The sequence below is a fragment of the Austrofundulus limnaeus genome, unplaced genomic scaffold (genome assembly GCF_001266775.1).
Source record: "Austrofundulus limnaeus strain Quisiro unplaced genomic scaffold, Austrofundulus_limnaeus-1.0 Scaffold168, whole genome shotgun sequence".
Lineage (NCBI taxonomy): Eukaryota > Metazoa > Chordata > Actinopteri > Cyprinodontiformes > Rivulidae > Austrofundulus > Austrofundulus limnaeus.
Genome location: NW_013952570.1, coordinates 813,382 through 823,599, shown reverse-complemented (window position 1 = coordinate 823,599; position 10,218 = coordinate 813,382). Strand labels below are relative to the sequence as shown.

The following is a 10,218-nucleotide window of genomic DNA, read 5'->3' as shown; positions in this document are numbered from 1 at the left end:
ATGCTGAATTTGAGGTTTTCATTTGTTGCCATTTGTAATCATCAAAATTAAACGAAATAAACATTTGAAATATATGAGTTTGTATGTAATGTATGAATATAATATACAAGTTTCACTTTTTAAATGGAATTACTGAAATAAATCTACTTTTTCATGATATACACATATACACATACCGTTCATACAATGACCAACCAGAAAACCCAGAATTTAAACACCTGTTTGTGTGCGGCTCTGAGCATGCATACAAGATCTCTCCACTGGAATGGAACCTCAGCCATTTGTTTAGCTGTGAATCCAGAAGATTTCAAAAAGGTCAGCTGTTCCCTGGTGAGGCTATAGCTTGGTCGACCTCTGGATCCACTTTCAACAAGAGGAGCCTTGAAGCCATGGCTGTCTGTAATCAGACAACATGCAGAATATTTGTTACTTTTAAGTACTGTGACAGGATAGAATTTGAAGGCTTCATAGCAAGAAGACATATCTTAGTAAAGCAGGTAGACAATACAGAACTTAATCATGATGGCAGATATTACTCATTAAGACATTATTAAAAAGACACCTCATTATAAATGATTTCATTTGTCTGGCATTACAGTGAATAAAGCTGAATCACTCCTTGAAATTAGAGACTAGAAAAAAAAAACAAACGGTGAAAAAAGATAAAGACTGGAGCACAAAGAATTTGCTTTGATGGTGGTTGGTTTTAAGAGCTGTGTCCTAAATAATGGACTGGTGCCAGAAGAACTTTCAATGCCTATTTTGTGAAAAAGGCCTACAACTTAGTTCAATTCAGTTTATTTATATAGCGCCAAATCACAATAAATCAGTCTAATTCAAGAGAATTTTTAATCAAGAGAGGTTTGCATTAAAGTTGAAATATTATCAACAAGGCCATCTAAATTCCTGTTCTCTACATTGCTCTGTAAGACAGAGGAAAATAAAGATGGAAGAGATTCTTTAAATTTAGCTACAGTATTCTCTGATAAACATCTACTATAATGAAATTGGCTCTCAATAGCTGTGTGGTCAGTTAATGTAAATTCAAAGGTTATTAAAAACGCAGAGACAACAACAACTGTAAGTATTAGGGCGTTGGGGTTAGGTTTGGGACCAAGGTGTGAATTGAGTTTAGGTTAGTTTTAGGGTCAGAACCTGTGAGGTTAACTGCACGGTAAATGGTCATGGTTAAGCTATAAAATTTCCAAAAAATAAATGGTAGTCAATCCACGGTCCCCACAGTGATTTAAAAACAAACCTGTGTATGCATGTGTGTATGTATAGATATACACTTCATTCATACATATTTGTAGATAAAAGATGATTAAAGTAACCAGTAGCAGCAGCATCTAGGCTCTCTGAGGCTCGAGGCTGAGTTGATCTTTCTCACTGCCTCAGAGTAGAAACTGGATCTCAGCCTTGTTGTTCTGGTTTTAAAGCTCTGCAGCCTCCTGCTCGAGGGGAGGGGACCAAACAGTTTATGGGCTGGATGGATGGGGTCTCCTCTGAAGTAAATGTTCTCCACATAAGAGAAGCTACAGCGAGTGGTCCTCTCCATTCAGCTTTCACACACACGCCCCTCTGCAGTGGAGGCGAGCAGTTCCTGTACCAGGTGATGATGGAGCAGGTGCTCTCCACCACACACCTGTAGAAGCCTGTSGAGTTGATTTCAGCCTCCTGAGGAAGTACAGCTGAGCAGTTGTTAGACATGAACTGGTGAGGGTTAGATCAAAGGAAAAATGTTTGAATAAGGACAGAAATAAACTTGCACGATTATTTTTGTTMGCAACCTTGTTCCCATTTRGTACTAAATTCACCCTCTGTGATCAAACTGCATTGAGACAGGTGCATTAATATGCACTAAATACACTAATCATAATCTGTCCTGAGTCTTGATGCAGGACCTCCTGCTGAACTGATGTGACCCTACACAAGCAGCAGCGTTAAGACTCATTTATTTTATTTTGTCTTCAGTGGATCTATTTGTCAGTCCAGTATATGACAGAAAACAACAAAATCACAAGTTTTCTTTTCAAGGAGCTTCACAAATGAATCAGTGGCCGGCTGCATCGTGTTAAAAGTGGATTACTTTCTGTGCGCCACCGTGGTCAGGAAGTGAGTGTGAGCTCTCCTCAGACAGGAGATAAAGAGTCTGATGCGACTAGTTATGRGAACAACTTGTGTTAATCCTTTCTCGTGTGACTCATAGTAATATTCAGTCCCTTATGAAGCCCGACGTGGAGCAGGAGAGACACAGAGTCACTTTAATCCTTCCCTGAGACTCATCCAGGCTCTCTGTGGTAAGTGTCTGCGTGCTGCTGCTTTGGAAAAGTTACCATGTTTGTTTTGTTCCTTGTGTTTGAAGGAAATATAATGTTGTTTTCAACAGGAGGGGGGAAATTGTAGTGTTCAAACATTTTGCCACAAAGCTGCYATAAATAGGCAGAGAGCTGTTGGTGGTTTTAGCTGATAATTATCATCCACTTTGTTGGTTTTAGTGGCTAAAACCAATCACTGTTAATTACAGAGCTCAACAAAGAGACTATTTTTTTATTCATGCTACAAAAAAATCACATGCAAATGAGTTTGTGAATGAGAGCTGCTCCATAAATACAGATSCACCCTGTCCTGCTCTGTTCTCCCCCTCTCCTTATTCAGAGGGGAGAGAGAAGAGTTTCGTATGATGTCYGTGGTGGGTGCGCAGCCTTTCATCAAACCAATGCAGACTTCACCGTCAGTCTCGCCGGGGATCCAGCGGCGGCACACGCTCCCTGCCAGCGAGGTGCGACCGCTCAACACGCAGGACGCCATCAGCGTCTTCGAAATCGAGAGGGAGGGTAAGTGAGGTCAGAGGTCAAACGCCAAAGCTGAGCCGAAGCTTTTTTTTTTTTTTTACAGTTCTTCTCAAACAGAAACTTTAATGTGTGTCTGCTCCTGCAGCTTTTATCTCAGTGTCAGGTGAGTGTCCCCTCCACCTGGACGAGGTGCGTCACTTCCTCACACTCTGCCCTGAGCTCTCCATGGGCTGGTTCGAGGAGGGCCGGCTGGTGGCTTTCATCATTGGGTCTCTCTGGGACCAGGACAGGCTGACCACGGTATATAAAAAAAMCACAGACACATTGTTTTGATTCGGCTGCTATTCTTTCATTTTTATCCGTTTTCATTTGCCTCTAGAATGTTGGAAAACCTTAAATTATTAATCAAAATGTGTGGCTAATTCAGGGAAAGTGTGTCCTGACTTTTGGTACTTTGCATGACTTAGATGAAAATGGCAAAAAAACAGCACTTAATTTTCCCATAGACAAAAATGGGTTTTTGGTAAAACTAGTGAAAAAAAAGTCAGATTTCCCTCTAGAAACACAATTTATAGTTCAATATGTCACAAAAACATATCTTACCTACAAAGTTTAAGTTTAGTATTTTCTTTTGAAGATTTCTAAAGGTTTAATTTAACTTGTGATGATGTTACACACTCTTCAAAATCTTTGCAATCAAGCATTTTTATTTTACACTTCTTATCCAGTTCATACATCCAAATGGGGATGTTTTTGTCTTCTTCCTCCCTACGTGTCTCTTGCTGCTTTAAAAACAGTTTTCTCTCAAAAACACTGGCTTCAATCTGAGCTGTGTTGAGCGCCTAGACGTTTCATACAGAAACGGTCTGTTTCACTCGTCACGTCTCCAACATAAAACTCAAACTTTGCGTGTGACGATCAGAGACCTCCTCTGCTCACAGTTCAGGAATGTTTTCATTCTGTTTGTCTCTGTAATTTAAGAGACACAGGTGTGTGGTTACCATGGTTGGTGACCCTTATAGTCACTGGCAGCAGCTTCGGTCAAGTCGGCGTCTGCAGAAGAGGGGAGTTCCTTGGCTGTATGGGAAGAGTTTGGCAAAACCGTGATTGGTCAGATTGACTTGTCTTGTGGGGCAAATTAAAAGATAAAGTAATGGCAACAGTAAAATTACTGTGAACATGGAAATATAATCTATTGACTTCAAATTTGGTGCYGCTAGCACCTTCCCGTCTGGAGTTATGACTATAAAATAATATTAATATTCAAAATTAGCAATATTTTTCGAGCTGGGTTTAGACAGTGCCAAATTGTTACACATCCCTCTACATGTACAGAGTTCAAATTTTGTCCTGTCTCGAGTTAAGACTGTAATAAATATTTATATTTAAATTATGGGCACTTTTTAACCAAGTACCCATCGTTCATCCAACAAAATTGTTCGGGCTTCTTCAAACCCCACCCAAAACAGTCAATCTGACCAATCATGTCTTTAACAAACTCCTCCCACCAAAGTCAAACAGACCAGTCTCCACCCACACACCAAGAACCCCCCACTTACTGACTGCAGAGACCCCCCTCCCCCACTTTAATAGATGTTGGCTCTCTTAGAAGATGCATGCAGATAATTCACCGTCCTTCCAAATTTCTCCCACTAAGTGTTTTTTCATTATTATCCAACTCAGGAGGCGCTGACCCTCCACAAGCCCTGYGGCTCCACCGTCCACATCCACATCCTGGCCGTCCACCGCACCTTCAGGCAGCAGGGCAAGGGCCCCATCCTGATGTGGCGCTACCTGCAGTACCTCCGCTGCTTGCCCAACGTGCGCCGGGCCGTGCTCATGTGCGAGGACTGCCTCATCTCCTTCTACCGCAAGTCGGGCTTCAAGGTGCTGGGCCGCTGCGCCATCACCGTGGCCAGCCTCACCTTTACGGAGATGTGGTACCCCATCAACGGCCACGCCTACATGCGCCGCAACAGCGAGGCCATCCGCTTCCCACAGCATCCCCTGACCCTGCCACTCGCAAAGACTGACGAGCAGGTTGACATGTGACTTCCTTTGACCCAAAAGCAAAACGTGTTGTCGGTGATGACTTTGTTTCGTCGTTTGTTGGACTTTTTTCTGCTCGGATTTGTTTGATCCTGTGTGAAATGTTCTGTTCAGTAAACAGGAATGTGTTAGTCCAAGCTGTGAAGTGGTTTCTGTGTAATCTTATCAATGGAAAGTGATGTGTTTAACTCTAACTTTACCTACATGTTAGATCTGTAAGCCGTTTCCTGCTTATACCCGCACCCCCTCCCATGCTTCTCACGCCTCATGAGCTGACGTCAGCCATCGTCAGGGTTTAGCTGCTCAGTAACAGCTCGTCCAGCTCCTCTACRGGAGCTTTAGCTGCTGTAAACATCTGAGGATTTAGAGCCTCTTGTCAGTGAGCCTGCAGAGCCATCGGACGGCGTTCTCATCTGCGAAGCCAGACTTTGGAAATTTGTTCCCACGAGTTTGTTTGTTTCTCTTGCAGCAACAGAATGTCAATAAAATGTTTTATACCTTGTTTTTTTTTAAAGATGGAAAGTTGTGCTCTTGATTTTATTTTGGTTCAAACCAACTCGTTTTCTTCCTCTCCGTCGCCCACAACTGAAGCCAGAAAGAAYGTGTTTGTTTTGTCTTTACTGTTAGCAAAATATCACATGAATTACTGGACTGATTTTAATGAAACCACAGAAAGTGATTAATAGACGTACAGCAGGAAAACGTTTGGAATTCCCAAATCAAAATGGCGGCCACAGACTGTCATTTATACAGACACGGAACTAAAATTCTGTGACTTTTACTCTGAATGATTGAGGCAGACTTGTGTTTAAAACGTTGCTCCTCGCCTGTYAGCAAAATATCCAATTAACCACAAGTGGACTTCAATGAAACTGAAATGTCTACACTGTAAATAATTTTACACACATTGTTTTACAATTTGAGGTGGTTGACAGTTATGCATAATACAAATATTACAGATTGTACAAGATCTTGTATAAAATTATTTTCAAGGTTTGGCCAAAATGGCTACAACTTACTCAACATAAAACTCTGCCATGAAAGGCAGCAGCTGGTGTTATCTTTAGTAAACCATAGAACTTTCTGTTCGATCGTAAACTTTATCTGCAGCCTCGTCTAACCAGAGACACACTGAGCTCCTGAACGGAGCTCTAATCCGTGACACAGTCACTGAGTCAGGTTTTAATCCGTTAATATGGCACAGCGGGCGGCTCCGGCTCCTCTGAAGGACAAACTTGGACAGTCAGCTCAAAAATGACACCAATACCTGCAAAATTCCTCATTCCTTGGTGAGATGCAGCAGAACAGTGGGTCATTATTCTTTGGTCACCTTTTACACATTGATCTCTAACAGGGTAAAAAATGCAATAGTTTTCATATTGATATCCTTTAAAAAAATCAACACCCAAGGTGAACTTTTGCTTCTTTTACCCTCCAATTAAAAATGACAGAAAACCGTCACCCATCTGCTTCATCCTTCACATCATCCCATCCATAAAAGCCTGAATTAATCAAAACTTTCTTCAACTGAACAGCTCTAAAACTGAGATCATGTTGATGGACTCTCTCCATCAGCTCCAGTTTTTTTCCACTACAGTTTTAATCTTCTCCGGTCAGGACRTTACACCCGCTTTTGTTTCCACCAACCTCTGTGTCTGGTTTGATCCTCACCATTTTTTATTTTATTGGTTTACATGCTCTACAACAATGGTTCCTAACCTGGGGGAGATGCACCAGAGAGCACAGGGGGGTCACATAAACTTGTCTGCTCTGAGGTTGTGAAAATATCAATTTATTTTTTGTATATATAAAAAATCACCAAACCAAGTCCATTTGAATGATTAAAACTCTGTATAATTCCCTCTTCGGGGGGAAAATGATAGGTTACAAACAGAATTGCACACCATCATTCATATTCAATTCAATTCAGTTATTTATATAGCACCAAATCACAACATATGTAAAGAAGAAGCCAGCAGATTGTGTTGAATCACTTCATCACAGTCTCCCATCCTGAGCAAATGGTGGAGAGGAAAAACTTCCTGCTAATCAGGAAGAAACCTCCAGCAGAACCAGGTGCTCAGTTTGTGCTCCAGCAGTCTGTCTATAGCAGCAGAAATGAAGAATAATTCAGGAAATCTAAGTCTAACTATAGGATTTATCAAAACGGAAAGTCTTCAGTCTAATCTTAAAAGTAGACAGAGTGTCAGCCTCACTGACAGAAACTGGAAGTTGGTTCCACAAGAGAGGAGCTTGATAACTGAAAGCTCTGCCTCCCATTCTACTTTTAGAAACTTGAGGAACCACAAGTAAACCTGCAGTCTGAGAGCGAGGTGCTGTTAGGAAAATATGGAACAATAAGATGTTTAATATATGATGGAGCTTGGTTGTTAAGACCTTTGTATGTTAGGAGTAATATTTTAAATTCTATTCTGAATTTGACAGGGAGCCAGTGGAGAGAAGCTAAAACTGGAGAAATATGATCTCTCCTTCCAACTCTCATTAAAACTCTAGCAGCAGCATTTTGGATTAACTGAAGACTTTTAAAAGAGTTTTTCCATATGTTCCACTCTGGCTTTCATGTTATTCTTTTATTATTTTGATAAAGAGGTTAGCTTGAACATGGGAAGTAGCTCAGCTTGGCTTGGARGTAAGAAAGGAGGTCTTTGAGAAAAATAGGTTGGGAAACACTGACCTACGCCAATAAAAATCTCTCTTTTTCCTTCTCAAAAACACTGTAAGTCTCAGTTTACTGCTTGATACTGAAAAAATGTGCATGTCTTTATTTCTTCAAGGCTGGACTTTTGCWATTCAATCCTWTTCATCGTTGCAAATATAAACCTTAAGAAGCATCAGTCCACCCAGAACAACACTATAGACTGTCATCTCATCTAAAACATGGCACAGCAGACCTTCTCTTCACTGGCTTCCTGTCTCTGGCAGAGTATGAGATTTGTTTTCTGACACACTGATGTCAACACGACCGCATCCCCCTAAAGGAGCTGCTCATCCCACACATTACAACCTGTTCTCTGCTCCAACATTTCATGCATCCTTCAAAATTCCTTTTTGTTCCATTATTTTCTTTTAATCCTGATATTACTACAGCATTATTGTCATTCTGTTTTACGTTTAAATTATAAATAGCAAATTAAATGTAAGAATATTTTTGACRTAGTTGTTATTTCTATGTGTTTGCAGAACAGATAACCAAGCACACACAAGGTGTTAATATGTGACTCGGACATGTAAACAGTACAGGCATATCACCTAGCAAGATGGCTGCCACAAATCTCACCCAGTGCAATCAGGGACCATTCCTGTGTATTTTAATGGTTATTGTCTCATAATACCAATGAWGGTGTAATCACTGAGCACAAGAATCAGTGAATCTGATTACTTTTCTGACTTGGAACAGTTAACTCAGCCGTAATATTCATATCCAAGTACTTCTGAGGGAAATGGTATGCAATAATGTTTATACCAGGTTGTAAAGTATTTATCAGGTTTTTTTTAGATCATTTTAAGATTTAACATAAACACCAACATGTCGGTTTTTTCATCAGTCTAGATTAGAAAGGTTTGGCTTTCTATTCCTTTTACTGTAAAAAGTAACAATAATCTTTTTCCATTAATGAAAATTTGACTCCGTTTTATATATTTTTAGAAATAAGAACCCAGAGTAGAGCCGCCTGAGTCAGAGTGCTTTAAAAACAAGAGAAAACAGTGTTGGCACAACAACGGTTGGGACTTGCGAACACTGTCATCATCATTCATGGTGCTATTGTGAGAAACAAATGTACAGATGCTCATTTTAAAGGTTGGGTGCTGTGCTGGAATTACAACAACAACTGAGTAAAACAAAAGGGAGATGTTGGTTATTGCATACGTCACTCAGGAATTATATTCAGTCAAAGCTAATGTGCCATCTGTGTGGTGAATGAGCTGCTGTCGCACTCTGAGCTATTCAGCCTTTATACTGAAGAGGCCRTCAATATACTATCAAAAGATAAATAAATAATCCAGACTTTGATTTCAGCCACGTTGCCTTCTGAATAATAAAAGACTAAATGGAGCAAAATCCATCAAGCTTTGTACTTGATGTGAGATGACCCTTCAGATTATATACTTCAATGCCCCTCTGGATGCAGACTGGTGTCACTTCAGCCTCCAGACAGTAATCTCACAAAGTCCTTCCAGTCAATATTAATCTGTCAGCCAGACACCCCAACACAAAGGCTGTGCTTTCCCACATCAGGGCCAGTCATCATAAACTCCTCTGTGAGATCAAATTTGATCTTTCACACTCTTCTTTCATGTTTTTACATRAAAGTTTTAAATGTAGAGTTACCAGTGAATTTTTTTTAAAGTTTCTGGTGTTTCATTTGTCTGTGTTTCTTTGGGCAGTGCCTGTTAGTGTGACCTTGTTAACCTTAACACACGACATGCACGTGAGTCATATTTACCTGGTAATCTGTATCCTTAATCCATTGTTTCTAAGCATGTTGACTCGGTTCACTCACTGCGTACACTACGTACAAGATTCTTACCTTGAGATAAGTACTGACCGTTACAGGTGGTGAATCACCATCACATGGAGCGAGTTCTTCCTGGAAACACGTCACACACACACACATCTTTCTTATTGATATCAACAACAAAACTCTGCATTCTGCCAGCAGCTCTGTGAGGCTGAACCTGGAGTGTTTACAGTGAAAACTGCACTGTGGTTAGGTTCAAGAGGTGTACTATTTCCTATAGTTTATATAGACAGGTTGATGTGTTCTGAGATTAAATATTGACTTGTGTTTCAAAAAAGAAATCAAATAACAAAGATTTTAATGGAGTCGTTCCATCTGGGTCATTCTTATATTCCATWGTACCTATGTTCCATGATACAATGCCTATATCAGTGTTTCTTTTTTATTTAATTTAAAATACATTTGAACGGGAGCCTAGCATCATTCATGACTTTCATTATTAATCCTGAAAGAACATAGGCACCTGGGAACAGAGGTACCAGGGAACAGAGGTACCAAGGAACAGAGATACCAAGGAAAAGAGGTACCAGGGAACCGAGGTACCAGGGAACAGAGGTACTAGGGAATATAGGTACCAGGGAACAAAGGTACCAGGGAACAGAGGTACCAAGGAATATAGGTACCAGGGAACAAAGGTACCAGGGAATATAGGTACCAGGGAACAGAGGTACCAGGGAATATAGGTACCAAGGAACAGAGGTACCAGGGAATATAGGTACCAAGGAACAGAGGTACCAGGGAACTGAGGTACCAGGGAACAGAGGTACCAGGGAACAGAGGTACCAAGGAATATAGGTACCAGGGAACAGAGGTACCAAGGAATATAGGTACCA

At 40.6% G+C, this 10,218-nt stretch overlaps 1 protein-coding gene across 1 annotated transcript; it reads left to right on the top strand.

Moving 5' to 3' along the window:
* Positions 1-1,962: 1,962 nt before the first annotated feature.
* Positions 1,963-5,346, top strand: LOC106523853 (serotonin N-acetyltransferase). Its single transcript, XM_014017427.1, has 4 exons — positions 1,963-2,300; positions 2,659-2,837; positions 2,941-3,095; positions 4,479-5,346. The coding sequence occupies exons 2-4, from the start codon at positions 2,681-2,683 to the stop codon at positions 4,845-4,847; spliced, it is 681 nt and encodes a 226-aa protein (XP_013872881.1). The 5' UTR covers positions 1,963-2,300; positions 2,659-2,680; the 3' UTR covers positions 4,848-5,346.
* The last annotated feature ends 4,872 nt before the right edge of the window (positions 5,347-10,218 follow it).